General features: G+C 48.3%; 1 protein-coding gene across 1 annotated transcript; it reads right to left on the bottom strand.

Annotated features, from left to right (window-relative positions):
* Nucleotides 1-2,530: 2,530 nt before the first annotated feature.
* LOC308294360 (uncharacterized protein) lies at nucleotides 2,531-15,603 on the bottom strand (the record flags this gene model as incomplete). The annotated part of the gene is made up of 3 exons (XM_080737091.1): nucleotides 2,531-2,745; nucleotides 3,115-3,495; nucleotides 15,237-15,603. The coding sequence occupies 3 exons, from the start codon at nucleotides 15,601-15,603 to the stop codon at nucleotides 2,531-2,533; spliced, it is 963 nt and encodes a 320-aa protein (XP_080593217.1).
* Between the last annotated feature and the right edge of the window lie 342 nt (nucleotides 15,604-15,945).

Below are 15,945 nucleotides of genomic sequence, written 5' to 3'. Positions count from 1 at the left end.
CCATATTTAATTGAGTTTGATTGTTCCATAGATGGACATTCCTCACTGTTTTAATATAAAGAAACTATAGAAACAAAGCAAAAGAAAAATAAATACATTTAAATAAAGTTGCTGAAATCCTTTGTATAGTGCAGGTCCACGCTTTATCCATTCCTGTTCAACTGACTCTTAACTGTCCTACAGAACTTGAGTGATTGATGTATTAAAGGTAAATAATCTAGTTTGACATTGGTTTGGTTGTCGACTCTTAACTGTCCATGCTGTTGCTATTACAACTGAATTTCCCTTCAATGGATCAATAAAACTTTATCCTAATGTATTTGATCTTAATGCATACCATGCCATCATCACATCAGAAGCCAATGGCTACTATAGAGCCATTATATATACTGTATATACATATAAAAAAATTAGATAACTCAGCATCTCTACAGGCAAGTTTTTAGACAAAACATATTACATTTTGAGAGTAGTTCAACTATAGTTTAACAACAACAATTTGATTTGAGTTGACATGTCACAATACGATCATATTTGCCCAGACACACAACCACTGGCCAAAGACAAACTTCAGCTTTATAGAATATATAAAATCTAACATTCTAAAATTGAGTTAACTGACATGAACCCTAACTAACACCGGACCCAAACCCTTAAATGCATGTTTGTGGACACACAAATGTATGCACATCACAGGACCCAGTGCCCAGTTGTCCCTCGTGCCCACTTTTCTGGTTTAGCTTTTCACCAATTAAAGATGTGTTCCCATAGACATAGAAAGGTAGACGCCTCCTTCGGCTAGGGGGCGTATGCATTGAGCAACTAAGGGAATCTTCATCGCTTCCGTGTTCATTGCTTCCGCGTGTGTCACACATGCGGAAGTCGGTAAGCCAACCAGAGGCAGGTAGGGGCTGGTCTTTACCTATGCAGCCTGTAAGAACAGCTGAGCAGTGCAACATCGGAACTGGCTCAGTTGAATTGAATTGTAGTCCTTGGATAAGTCCCGGAAAAGACACGCTGTGATTGGCCAGTAGTCACTTTGACTGACAGCATTCCCTTAGTTTTTCCAGGAAGTTCGGACTAGAACTTTTGCACATCGCTCCAATAAACTGCAGAGGAGAACGAGGCATCTAGCTCTTTATATCTGTGTTTATATCTGCGTGTTTTCCCAGGTTGACTTCCTGGCATAGCTAATTCTGTAGCTCCCCCTGTTGGTCGATGTGAGTTTTCTTCTCCATTGCTTCAAGGGTCTGTAAACACAAGCTGGAATAGTAAGGATTTACCTTGTACTTTCTGTGCAAAAAAAAAGACAGTTGTCAAAATGACAATATAAGAACTGCTCTCAAATACACTGAAAATGTGGATCAGGAGTGTTTATTAATCTCTCAGTGGAACACATGTAATTTCAACAGGGAAAGGGAAATAACAAATGTTTTTATTTTATTTAAAAAGAAATAAAGCCCTTGCCTACCAAGAGTTGAACATGCAAAGGAGCCCTCTCCGTCAAATGGTCATGAAACTAGCTGACCTCTCACCTTCTAACATCACAAACCCAAGCCAGCCTCACTGTAGCTACACCATCACTCAGATGATTAGACCTAACCAAATTATAACTAAAGAAAAAGATAAATACATACATTATTGGAATGAACTTACACAATCACAACACAATGGCCCTAAACAGACAGTACACTGTGGTAGATTATCTAAGCACAGTAACTGATAAAAACCTGAGAAAGACATTGACAATGTACAGGCTGACTGATCATGGTTTGGCAATAGAGAAGGGCAGACACAGAAAGACCTGGCTGCCCAGAGAGGAGAGGTTGTGCTGTCATTGTGATGAGGGAGGAGTTCTTCCCAAACATTTTAATAATTTGCCCAGAATTCAGAAGTATGACAGAAAGGGCGAAATTGCCACTCCTTTTGGGAGAACAGAAAGAATGTTTTAGCTGCAAAATATGTAAATTCCTGTCACAAGAAAAGGGACAACCAGTAGGACACATATACTGTATACCATTACTGCACCATCTCCTTTATGTACTGTAATTTCATTGATGTAAATTGTTATATTGTTTGTTATAATTGTATTTGTGCTTTGGCAACATTTGTAAAATGTCATGCCAATAAAGCCAATTGAATTGAATTGGTACCTTGCCTGGTTTTCTACACTGCTGGCACTAATCTAATCCCAATCTGTATGGTAGAGAACCGTCTCCCTGCTCTTCTGTTCAGAAATGTATATTTGTGGTCTGGTAGGACACCTACTGGTTGACAAGAGGTATTACATGAAGGCCAAGTTAGCTTGTAGGTTGACTTACTTTTTGTTACTTTTGTGTAACACTGTCATTGATGAAAATAAATAACAATTTCCACTACCTGAGTGTACATTACTGCTGAAACAGAGATAGTATACAGTAAGTCTAATCATACCATGGTAAACCAAGAACCAGGGTTATACAGCTGTTGGTATAATGTGTAATTCTTTGTTGCAGTTTTTTGTGAAGAGAAAAATGGAACATTCATTCATTCACATATCGCTGCTCTTGCTTTCATCTGCTCCACTGGTCACAGTGGTATGAGTTCTCTGGTGGTGACATTTGAGATTAATGTTCTGGCTGAACCTTTTCCCACACTGGTTACAGAGGTAGGGCTTCTCCCCTGAATGACTTCTCTGGTGGATTTTAAGACCGGCCGTTTGGCTGAACCCTTTTCCACACTTGTTACAGCGGTAGGGCTTCTCTCCTGTATGAATTCTCACGTGTTTTTTAAGATCACTCGAGTCGACGAACCCTTTCCCACACTGGTCACAGCGGTAGGGCTTCTCTCCTGTATGTCTTCTCAGGTGTTCTTTAAGATCACCCGGGTGGCTGAACGCTTTCTCACACTGGTCACAGCTGTAGGGCTTCTCTCCTGTATGCGTTTTCCGGTGGTATTCAAAACCACCACTGTTGATGAAAGTCTTCCCACACTGGTCACAGAAGTAGGGCCTCTCTCCTGTATGAATTCTCTGGTGAACTTGGAGATGCTCGTTCCTTCTGAACTGCTTTCCACACTGGTCACAGCTGTAGGGCCTCTCTCCTGTATGAATTCTCTGGTGGATTTTGAATTTACCACTTTGGGTGAAAGTCTTCCCACACTGGTCACAGAAGTAGGGCTTCTCTCCTGTATGAAGCTTCTCTCCTGTATGAATTTTCCGGTGAACTCTGAGATGTGCGTTACCTCTGAACTGCTTTCCACACTGGTCACAGCTGTAGGGCTTCTCTCCTGTATGAATTCTCTGGTGATCTTGGAGACGGACTTTCTTATCGAACTGCTTTCCACACTGGTCACAGTGGTTGGTCTTTTTCTTCTTCTTCTGCGACGCCCCAGCCACGTGTCTCTCCCCCACCGCGCGTTGCACCGGCCTCCGGGCCGGCAGGCTGCCTGTGGACCTCGTGTCTCTAGGTTGTTTTTTAAGAGAACTCTTCACGCTGAACTTAGCAGGAAACACATCTGAGATGGAGAAAGAGGGGAGAATAAAAAACACGTTTTGAAAGATCATGCAAGCAAGGTGTGTGAAGCATCTCACACTTCTAGAGTCAGTTTCATGATCCATTTAAGCAGTTAATACAGCATTATTCGTTCTATAATGTGGGACATTTGCCAATTCCATGATCTTGTAACAACTACACACACACACACACAGGCTGGATCTGAGTCAATAATACTAGTAAGACGCCGCCTCAGGGCCATCTGGCCAGTGATGTATATTGGACCCGTTACCCATATATGTAGGGCTGGGCTGGTTCCTTACCAAGAGAAAAAAAAAAAAAAAAAAAAACGTTTTAGTAAAAAAAAAAATCCTATAGGCTATACAGAGCATGCGAGCGGAGTGGGGCTATTTTAGACTGTAGACTTAGAACTCTTGAGTACTTTTTCTGCCATGTGGCTGACTGCAATTGCAATTGCAGAATCACAAAAAACGATCAATTCACTGCCCGTCTTATCTAGTTTGTTCACAAACAGCGTGCAGTGTCAGAGAAGCCCCAGTAGCCTACGTTACTGTAGTAACCCGACACTGCACAAATCTACAAGCTCAGAACGTCGCGGACGCAACGTGTTGTGAGCTTGTAGACCCGCTACTTTCTAAGCCAGACCCCGCTGCTGTGCTGTACGGGGAAGTATAACTCGGGCTTATAGGACTGTGGAGCGGCGAATTTTGGGCAGATGATAGGAATATTTTGGCTTATCGTTGAACCCTAATTAATAGATACGCGGGTGCTGTAATTACCGCAATACTGTCGGTAATATGGGCATAAAAGGTATTCTTTTAGAGTGGTTCCCATGACATCACAACATACAATACATTTTATGCCCATACATGGAGATCCAGTGTCCAACTGGTAAAGGCTATGCACTCCAGTGAACTGCATTTATCTATTTAGACATATATTTTGTTATTAAAACATTTTCTTTTATACATAAACATCATTTTTGTTGTATGGCTTTGTTTAAACTGCTTAATTTATATTTTTAATGTGCCTATAATTAGCAAATTCATTGTTTATTTATGGTATTAATTACTAGCATTTTATTTTGAAAGCGAATTAATCAAACCGGAAGTCTTAGATTTGCTTACTCTAACACTAGTCTCGCGTAGCCAGACAACTATTCCACAATCTCCGAATATGCCGGGAGCATTTGGCCAAATCGCGGAGGCAACAGTCTGGCCACGCGAGACTACTCTAACACCGGATGTTCTATATTTGCCAAAAGAACACACCTCGCAGCAACAGCGGGAAACGAATTGTTGGGTGAGGAGGGATGGCGTCACGCTCGATGGAGTCGGACCGCGAATCTCAAACGGCTGAGGATATGAGAGGATATGAAAATAAAAGGAAAAGGAATAGTGAGGCATCTAGCTTAACTGGAGAAGAAGGGTCTGAGGAGAAAGTCGAGAAATAATAAGATAGGGATGAGAGCTGCGTCTAAAGTTAACGGTTTGTTTGGTGATCCGCATGGAGTGAGCAAGTTCGTAGTGAGTAGTTGGAGACATAAGGACGGTGAGAGTAACAAGGACTGGGATGGTGATAGTGGAGTGCTGGAACCAAAGACAGATGAACGAAATGTTGAAGATTAACTCTTTGAGCGCCAGCGCCCTCTAGGGGCCAAAGAATGCCAGCGCATCTCTCATAGGCGAGCGCTTTAGCTTCCAGGACTTCAGCTTCCAGGACCTGACGTGCTCACGTTGATGCACGGCATGGAAATGTCCCGGATGAAGATGCTAACAGAATGGCTATTCCCATTTTGTCATCTAAAAGATCATTTTTGGGCGATTTCGCCGTAAATAAACCTCGCGCCGCTTTCCTAAAACACAAAAAAGAGATATAAGCCTTTAAAGATGCGGTGTTTCATTGGATTAGGCGGAGATTGGCGATTGCGTTCGCAAATTACGGCCGGCCGGGACGTTGTTAGCTTTCAGCTAGTAGCTACAAAAATCAAGCCAGGCTTCAGAAGGCCTCTTATCATTTTATTCATTTAATTAAATAAAGCCGAACTACTTCGGGATCGGCACACTCGTGTACTCATCGGAAGCGGCGCCGAACATCGGGTGAACATTGGGGAGCTCAAAAATGTATTTTAAACCATTTTTAATGGAATATATCGTCGGACAGAGTAGAATGGCTAACTGGCTAGCGGCTAGCGAGCCAGGACCACCCACGACTCTACAAGCAGCTCGGGGTAAGTGAATTAATAAAAAAAAGATTGTATTGGATTGAAATAAAGCCGAACTAGTTCGGGATCGGCACCAGATGAGTTAAGCGGTACAATGGGAGCGAGGTAACATGTTTTGAGATGACAGAGAAGCCAATGAAGAAGGGAGTAATCAGTGGAGTGCCTCTGAATGTTTCTATGTGGATGGTTATGGATATGCACTGTGTGAAGGACGCCAGGAGGTTGTCACGATACAGAAATGGAAAGAAGGAGCTAACTGAGTCGGTCTGTGTCTCATTTGAAGACGAGTTGCCAGACAGAATATATGTTGATCACGTGAGTCATAGAGTTCGGCCATTCGAGGCAGCACCACTGAGGTGTTTCTGTTGCCAGGGGTATGGTCACGTGGCAGCTGTCTGCAGAGGAGAAATGAAGTGTGGAAGGTGTGGAAAGGGGCCAGAAGTATGTAATGATAAATGTGAAGAGCAGCAGATACCAGTCAAGTGCACCAACTGTGATGGAGCTCACTATGCAGGATCAGCAAAGTGTCCAGAAAGAATTAAGGAAGTAAATGTAAATAAGATCAGGAAAGAAAAGAGAGTGACATATGCGGAAGCTGTGAGGAGCCTGGAAGAAAAGGTTGTGGTGGAAAAGCAAAGAGTGGAAAAAGAACCAGAGGGAAAGGGGAATAGAGCTGAGCAGGTCCTCTGCTGTGATAAAGGAAGATTCCTTGCATTTATCAGTGACGTCATTACGTGCGCGTCCCGCGTCTCTGACGCATTCACGTTGCCTAGAGACGCATTCACGTCAGTGTTCTGGGGTCCCACGGACGCATCGCCTCCATGGGGCTTTTAAGCCGTGACATCATTTTGTAGGCAGAGGAGAACTCTGCCCCCAGAGCATTTTCTGTCCCTCGCTATTTCAACAGATCCGAGACAAAAATAACGACTAAAGTATAATTCTAACACTTTCCTTTCAACAACAAAGAGAAGAAAAATGTGTAAATAGTAAAAATAGTAAAAAGATTCACGGAAACTGGGGGCAGAAATGCTCCTCTGCCTACAAAATGATGTCATACTTAACAGCCCCATTGGAGTCCACGTGAAAATAATTTACCACGTCGCGAAAAAATATATATTTTAAAAAGTCCACAGACGCCACCATTGTTCATGGGTGAAGGCATGCTACTTTACGCTATGTTAACACAAATGAAATCCGCGTAGAAAGTCTTAAAACAGACGATAGAACTAACGACAGTGTGTTTTGAACGCCATTTTGTGTGTCCGTGCATGGTCACAGAATTCAATGGGTGCCTGAGTTTTAGCATAGCACCGGGCCGCTCTCTGACCATAGTGGCACAGGGTGTTAGGTGATACACCAAAAAGGGTTCCCCCACAGAACGTGTATGGCAAAGCACGGCGCAGAAACGTGACGTGCTCACTGCTCAGACAGCGACCCCGCCTCCTCTCCCCCTGTCCTCTTCATCCTCTTCATTCAATAACAACTGGATACACGTGCTATTGTTTATAGATGTGGTGGATATTGGACAACGTGTTAGAAGCCACACAGGTCTTCATTGCGTTTTTACAACAATAGCGCCCTCCCGCATCCATAGAGGGGCGGCACGGCCCTCTATGATCAACCGTTCAAAACAAAAGTAGCCGATCTACAAGCAATCCCAATGCACTGTTTTTGACCCAGTCCACTGGTTCTCTGTACAGCAGAGCAAACACAAGCACGGCAGAGAGCATTTCCCCCATACAAACAGGAGACATCTCACTGAGAAGATCTATATATTATCGATGTATATAAAATAACAGGTGGCTGTTGATTATGAAGACTCTGTAAAAGCTTCTATCTGCGCCCCCAAGTGGTCAACATCCGATATTACCGGTTCGGTATAAAAAAAATCAAACCATCACATGACTATTTGGAAGTATTAAAATTGTAAGATTTGGAATTGTGGTCCATTTCTTTCAGACACATTTCTACGTAACATGAACATAACCATATAATAACCAATTCAAGTTAAATGCTGCACTTTGTCAAAAATGACATGACGCGTTGAATTTTTGTGGGACCCATAAAATATCCCTGGGACTCATCCGAAAGACCCTCCTTGGGTCCCGGGACTCATTACATTAAAAACCTATTAACATCACTGATTTATTGCAATGGTAATAAATTGTGCTGTGGAAATTCCAAGGAAATCCGAGAGAATTAGGATGGTGCTGGACGCAGCTACACGGTTCCTGGGCATTGTGGACATAAGTGGAGAAGATCTAAATGACATTCTGAGAGAGGAATTTGCGCCGACAGCGATGTCGGACGCAATGTAGAATGGACAATGTGTGACTGGGATATATGTGGGTGGGCACTGTATATAAGAGCACTGTTAAAGCATTAGAAGAAAACAGGATTATATGATAGAATATAGAACAAGGACGAGCGAATGAGTGTGCTTGAGTTTGAGTAGTCTGGTCCATGAAAATGGACCAGTAGAGGGCGGTAATGCACCGGATAAACTGGATGCCAACCGCCGTTAAACACCAAGAAGAAGAAGAAGAAGAACAGCGGGAAACAACACAACAAAATAACACACGGAACCAAGAAAAGATGGATCGGCTGAAATGATTGCAGTGAAGTTAGAACTAGTCTCTAGATGATTACCGTAAACGTATTAAAACACAAGTGTTTCGTATGAAACACCTGTTTGTTAAGAATCGGAAGGAAGCACTCCACTCCTATGGGGATGACGCAGTCAGCTCAAGAAAAACAGAATCACTCACATAAACTCCCGTAGGACAATTCCCATTGGCCGAAGGGTATGTCCGTCAAATGACGTACCCGCCTGGAGGCGGACCCCTATAAATTCCCCATCCGCCGGATGTTCCCCCTCTTTGAGAGAGCTCTGCGCAAACTCACGAACAGGGTCCTCACCGGAGTGGAGTGCTTCCTTCCGATTCTTAACAAACAGGTGTTTCATACGAAACACTTGTGTTTGTTTACGAATCTCCAGTCAGCACTCCACTCCTATGGGAAACATAAACTCCCGGACGTGGAAACGAACCAACAGGAATTAAGGAACCCTTATAGACTAGGCCCACCAGAACCCACCTCAATCCTAGTCTGCCCCAAGTTAAAACCGAAGGGAAAACTCAGGAAAAGGGCCCCCCTCCACCAGAGCCACTACCCTCTGGTCTTGGTGGAGGAAGAAAAGTGTAAAAACACTTACAAAACTCCCTGAGAGAAACCCTACCAAGGGACTCAGCTCAGGAGAAAGGGGAGGAAGCGGCCACCCCAAGGACAAAATGCGCCAAGGAATGAGGCGTTAAGTCCAGGTGATAGTAAGCCGCAAAAGCGGAAGGCGACCTCCAATTAGCCGCCATACAGACCTCTTGGATGGAGGTCCCTTTAGCGAGACCCCAGGAAGAGGAAACTCCCCTAGTCGAATGGGCTTTAAGACCGAAGGGTCTAGCCACCTTCGCACTGTCGTACGCCAAAATAATGGCTTCCACAATCCACCCCGACAGAGTCGACTTAGCAATCTCAGTCTTACCAGTGGACTTTCCGTGAGAGACAAACAGACTACTAGACCGTCTGCGGTCCTTAGTCCTCTCACAGTAAACTCTCAGTGCCCTAACCGGGCAAAGACAGTTTAGCCTTCTGTCCTCCTCCGAAGCGAAAGGAGGAGGGTGAAAGGCCAGAAGTTCCACCGGAACTTTCTGAATCCTCCCGTTCTTGGGTAAGAACTTGAGGTGAGGTTTGAGTAAGACCTTACGGTCATCACCCGAAAACCTCAAACAGCCCTCATCTACAGAAAGAGCATGAAGGTCACTGACCCTCTTGGCTGTAGTCAGAGCCAGGAGAAGAGCCGTCTTAAAGCTAAGAAGCTTCAAGGAGATAGACTCCAAAGGCTCAAAAGGAGCCTGACTCAGACCCCGTAGGACCACCTCAAGATCCCATGAGGGGACCAACGGTCTAGCTGCAGCAGCGTCTCGTTTGACCCCAGCCAGAAACTGAGACACCCAAGGGTTCTTAGAAGGTTTAGAACCCTCAAGGCCATTGTGGCAGACATCAAAGGCAGCCACATAGCCCCTAAGAGTAGAGGCTGCTAGCTTCTGGACTACACAGGACTGCAGAAAGTCCAAAAGGTCTTTCAAGGACGCAGAAGCCGGAACCACCGAAGGGCGGTTCAACCTGCACCAGGAGACGAAGGCCTCCCATTTACCCCTGTACACTTCTAGAGTACCCGGAGCTCTGGCCCTCTGCATCGTGTCTAAGACCGCAGGGGCCAGGCCGGCAGCCCTCAGCCTCTCCCTTTCAGGTGCCAGACCCACAGGTCTAGGCGCTGGGGGTCCGGATGGAAAATCTCCTGGTTCGCCTGGCTCACCAGATCCCTGAGTAGGGGCAGACGCCACGGTTGACCGACCAGGAGAGGCGCTACCAGGGAACTCCAAGTTCCCTGACTCGGCGCCACCAAGAGCAGCTCCAGCGAGTAACGCCTGGCCCTCTCGAGGGTTGGTCGAAACAACTCTAACGGAGGAAGACGCATAAAGCAGGCCCTGAGGCCAGCTGCGAGACAGAGCGTCCAGGCCCAGCGGGGGAGTCCCCGTCAGGCCAAAGAACAGAGAACACTTCGCGTTCTCCGACGACGCGAACAAGTCTGCCACCGGGTGGCCAAACTTGACCCAAATCTCCTCCGCCACTGAGGGGCGGAGAGACCAGTTCTCGTACCGAGGCTCCCCTCTGGCAGCAGGTCTGCGCCGCTGTTCAGGAGGCCTGGAACATGAGAAGCCCTGATCGACTGCAGTCGACTGTGGCACCACAGTGCCAGGTCCCGAGCTAAGCTGTCTAGCTCCCGAGACCTCAGCCCCCCCTGTTTGAAGACATAACACAACGTCGTGGTGTTGTACATCCTGACTAGGACGTGCCAACCCAGGATCAGGGGCTTGAAGTGTTGGAGGGCCAGCATCACCGCCATCAACTCCAGGTAGTTGATAAGGTAGTGCCGCATCTCTGGGCCCCAAAGGCCCCTTGCCGTGCGCCCCTCTAGGGTTGTACCCCAACCCGAGAGGCTAGCAACCGAGGTGATCACCTTGCGGTGAAGTACCTCTCCCATCTTGACTCCGGCCGACAGGAAGTCGGCCTGCCACCAGGGCAGATGGGCCTTCGCCGCTCTGCGTGAAACTTGAACCAGAGCGCGGCCCTGGGTGGCAGGAATCCGAAGGGATAACGTCCACCTTAGAAAGGTCTCATGTGGAAACGGCCCAGCCGTACCGGGTGCAAGACTGAGGTCATGAAAACCCGTGAGACGCATAACCTTCTCGTAAGGGACTAAGTTCCCTGCCCGGAAGAACAGGGGAGAAACTTCTCTAATCTCTCCTGGGAGGGGCGGGTGACCATCGACTTAGAGTCCAAAACGGACCCCAGAAAAGGAGTCCTCTGGGACGGGGAAAGCACACTCTTGACGAAAAGGATACTGAACCCCAAGGACGTCAGGTTATCTAACACCAGCTTGGTGTGTCGCGCTGCCCCCTGACTGGAGCTTGCGCAAAAACCAGTCGTCCAGGAAGTTTGCTAACCTGATGCCCCGGCGCCGTAAGGGTTCAAGCGCCGTCTTGGTCACAAGAACGAAGACGCGAGGGCTCAGGGACAACCCGAAGGGGAGAACCGTGTACTCGTACACTTTCCCTTGGAAGGCAAACCTTAGACACTTTCGGTGGGGGGGAAAAGAAGGAGACGTGTGAAAACGCGTCCTTCAGATCCAGAGAAGTGAACTAGGCGTTCACTCTCACCGAGCGTAGAAGGCTGGCGGGAGTCAGCGTCCTGAAAAAGAAGGTTTTCAGATACTGAAACAACCCGCGCAGGTTCAGAATGGGCCGTAGCCCCCCCTTCTTCTCGGGCACGAGGAAAAGTTCTCTTATTGCGCCCTTGAGAAGAAGAGCTTGAAATTCCTCTAGTAGAGCCGCTGTTTTGCGGCCCGACTTCCTGGTGAAAAGGACCTTGGAAGCGAATTGTAGAAATCTGAGGCCCCTTGTTAAGGTGTAGAGAGGAAAACCGGTTAGCACCGCCCCCGTGGGACGCGTGGTGCCGTTAACCGAGTGCTCCCTGGGGAGACTCACTTCCGTCTGTACGTCCCGACGTGGTGACGTCGAGCCGACGTGAGACGATCTCCCCGGCAGAGCCGGGAGATAAAAGGGCGTTCCTCGGACCCCAGCGGAGCCGGGCGAGGAAACGAGCGCACTCCAGACCCCAGCGGAGCCAGGGGAGGAACTGAGCGCACCTCGGACCCCTGCGGAGCCGGGGGAGAAACCAAGCGCACCTCGGAAGCTGGCGGAGCCAGAGAGGAGACCGAGCGTACCTGAGGCCGAGAAAACCGTCCGGGTGGGACGACTCGCGTGAAGGACCGAGCGCACCTGAGGAGGGCCGGTCACGTGACTCAGGGCTTTCGGTGCGGGCAGACAGGGAAACACCACTTTTCTAAACTTTGCCCGAGGAGGGCCTAAAGAAAACGTCTCCAAGGCCCACGGAAACACAAATGTTTCGTAAGAAACACCTCTTGTAAGGAGAAGCCAGGACGTTGAGAGCGGCGTGTCGTTGCCTGACTGATGCCGGGGAAGAGCGGCAGTCGGCGCAAGCAGGGATGGGGAAAAGGCTGGGAGCAGCGTGAGGCCAACCCCTGCGGCTGGGCCGCCCTCTGGCAGAGGGAAACGTGAACTGTGTCTGAGGTTAGAAAGGAAGTGTGACAAGACCTGAAGGTCAAACACTCTTGAACGCACAGGCAGAGCGTGAGATAAGACCTGGAGAGGTCCTACATCTAAAAACCCCGTTCACGTTAGCAAGAGTGTGAAAGGACCTGACGAGGTCAAACACTCCAAAGGCACAAGGTGTAAGGGGAGGTCTCAACCCGTAAACATCCGTAAATGTTCCCGGTGCGGGGGTGTGAGAGCTCTGTAGGCAAGGGGGCCCTGCAAGGCAGGATCTACCATAAGCCGCCTCGGGCAAAGACACCGACACCCGCGAGGGTGACTCAACAGGGTCTTTGACCTGCAGGTGGGGCGCCTCGAAGGCGAGGGGCCGCTCCTCCAGCGTTGAATAGACTAGCCGCTTAAGCGGCGTGTCGTGGAGGATGAGGCCTGCATCCCCCGTCGTCCTGAAGAGGTACCGGGGGGAGAGGTAGGTGGTTCCACGGTCCCTGGAGAGGGGCCTGGCTGGAACGCCGCCAGGATGCTGTGGCCCGGGTCTTTGGCCTGCAGGTGGAGCGCCTCGGAGGCGAGGGGCCGCTCCTCCAGCGTAGAACAGACTAGCCGCTTGAGCGGCGTGTCGTGTATCAAACTGACGCTTGTGGCCCTCCTCCAAAACGGATGGGGGTCCTAGGAGGTGGGCGTGAGGCAGAAGGGGCCGTCAGAGGCCCCTAGGGTCCACTGCCGTGCGCTCGGTGAGGACCGAGACGTTAGCGAGGCAGGGGGAGGAAGGGAGGCCGCGCCTACGTGATCTCAACCTCACAGGTGGAAGGTTAAGGGGTCATCTGGGGAGGTGTAACGGGAGAGGACCCAGTCCCCAGACGACAAACCTACTGCTCAAAATGGTAAGGTTTTAGTAAGAGGTGTGAAAAACCTGAGGAGGTCGAACACTCAAAACCTAGTCCACAGAGCGAGGAGAATGGCAAGACCTGAAGAGGTTAGACATTCAAAAGGTTATAAAGCGTGAAAAGCCTGAGGAGACCGAACACTCAAAAACCCAGTCCACATAAGACGGAGAATGGTAAGACCTGAAGAGGTTAAACATTCAAAAGACTATTAAGTGTGAAGGCCTGAGGAGACCGAACACTCAAAGCCTAGTCCACAAAACAAGGGGAATGGCAAGACTTGAAGAGGTTAAACATTCAAGGGTTATTAAGTGTGAAAAGCCTGAGGAGGCCGAACACTCAAAACCTAAAACACACAGCAAAAGTGTAAGAAAAGACCTGAGGAGGTCAGACACTCAAGGTTAAATGAAAGGTGTGGATAAAAACCCCAAGGGGTTGGATACACAAAAACCTTGTACACAAGGCAAAGAGCGTGAAAAGACCTGAAGAGGTCAAACATTCAAAATAAACAACTAAATAAAAGGAAGCAGCGACGTTCCTAAAGTGAAAGGAGCCTTACCTTTGAAACCGGAGGCCGTGTCCGGGCTGCCGCTAGCTCCGCTGGAGCTTGAAGAAGCTGGGGAGGGAGAGCGGCGGTGCCGAGAGGCAGACGGCGGGCCGGAGGAAGGGGCCTGGGGCACCTGGGTCCCTGGAGAAGGAACTGTGCAGAGCTCGGCTATGTAGCCGAGGAGGCTAGCCGCTCGGGCGGCGAGTCGCATCCAGGTGAAGACCGGGGAGTTGCGACAAACGTGCAGGTGGGGCTGGAGATAATGCCGGAGGCGGCGTGGACCAAGCCTCTGCAGCAACGCCCATGGGGTGCGTGTTGTCCGGCTCCAGGAGGAACGGACACATGCGGTAACGCAAGAAGGCTAGGCCAGAGACGTGAAGACGCTCGAGGAAGCCAAAATAAAGCAACACAAGCTAACAAGCTTGGGAGCTAAAGCTGGTACACGACGCTGAAGAGCGGAGGTAACAAGCTAACAGGCTAGCAGAGCTAGGTTAACAACAAAAAGGCTCGGCGGGCGTGTGACGCTAGCCGTAGCCACAATTGCTAACAAGCTAACAAGCTAGGGAGCCAAAGCTAGTACACGACGCTGAAGAGCGGAGGTAACAGGCTAACAGGCTAGCAAAGCTAGGATAACAACAATACAGCTCGGCGGGCGTGGTGACGCTAGCCGTAGCCAAGAAGCCTAACAAGCTAACAAGCTAGGGAGCCAAAGCTGGTACACGACGCTGAAGAGCGGAGGTAACAAGCTAACAGGCTAGCAGAGCTAGGTTAACAACAAAAAAGGCTCGGCGGGCGTGTGACGCTAGCCGTAGCCACAAATGCTAACAAGCTAGGGAGCCAAAGCTAGTACACAACGCTGAAGAGCGGAGGTAACAGGCTAACAGGCTAGCAAAGCTAGGTTAACAACAATACAGCTCGGCGGGCGTGGTGACGCTAGCCGTAGCCAAGAAGCCTAACAAGCTAACAAGCTAGAAGGCTAGGTTAGCAGAGCTAGGCTAGGCTAACAAACAATACTGTAGCAGAGAAAAGCGGATAAACAGGAGCTAGGTCTCGAAACCGGGTGGCTCGACCTTACTTGCCTAATCAGTTCAGACGAGACGAACTCCTGAGTATCGAAGAGATGTAGAAAATATTCTTTAATGCCGAAGACTTCGTTGGAGCGAGTGAGTGAACAAGCTATCCAGTTGAAGCAGAAAGCGAAAAGAGGGGGAACATCCGGCGGATGGGGAATTTATAGGGGTCCGCCTCCAGGCGGGTACGTCATTTGACGGACATACCCTTCGGCCAATGGGAATTGTCCTACGGGAGTTTATGTGAGTGATTCTGTTTTTCTTGAGCTGACTGCGTCATCCCCATAGGAGTGGAGTGCTGACTGGAGATTCGTAAACAAACAACACATACCTATTCTGTGTAACTTGATCACTGGCTCCAACATGGCGGTCTGCATCACTGCTACAGTAGGCCTACAACTCTGTTCTCCACTCGCCGATGAGAAACTGGGTATTATTTTAGACTTTTTGGAGGGAGAGCCAAGCTCGACGTCTGCATAAGCCTGCTCACTGCTTTTGCCCATGCTGTCTATGTAGAGGCCTGACTCCTCTTCATCGATGTCTTCCTCAAATGCATCTGTATTCTCTTCATCGATGTCTTCATCATATGCATCTGTATTCTCTCTGACAGTGTGTACAGTTACAGTATCATGATCTCCAGAGCCTCCCATAGTCTTCAGCTGCTGCTTTGCTAGCTCATGGGACCTTGCAATGTCCATGGCTTTCTCTAATGTGAGATCTGCTCCCTGGCTGAGTAGTTTCTCACGGACATGTGGTGAATTAGTTGCAAATACTATGCGGTCCCTCATCATTTCATCATCATTTTGATAGCCACAGTCTTTCACGGGTAGTTTTAGCTCAGTCACGAACTTTTCAATGGATTCATGCTCACCCTGCAGCCTTTCGTGAAATGTATATCTGGCATAGATTGGGTCCATCCAATCCATTTTTTCAGCGATGGGTTGTTAAAAAGTCCGCAACTCTGACACGATGTATTATTTAAACCTTTTGACGGTTGTAAACTGTTATGTTAGTAACAAACACAAGACGTTTATGATCTC

This window comes from Nannobrachium achirus (genome assembly GCF_963921795.1).
Source record: "Nannobrachium achirus genome assembly, chromosome: 11".
NCBI classification, from domain to species: domain Eukaryota; kingdom Metazoa; phylum Chordata; class Actinopteri; order Myctophiformes; family Myctophidae; genus Nannobrachium; species Nannobrachium achirus.
Note: the sequence above shows the minus strand (reverse complement) of the source record. Positions and strands in the feature narration are given on the sequence as shown.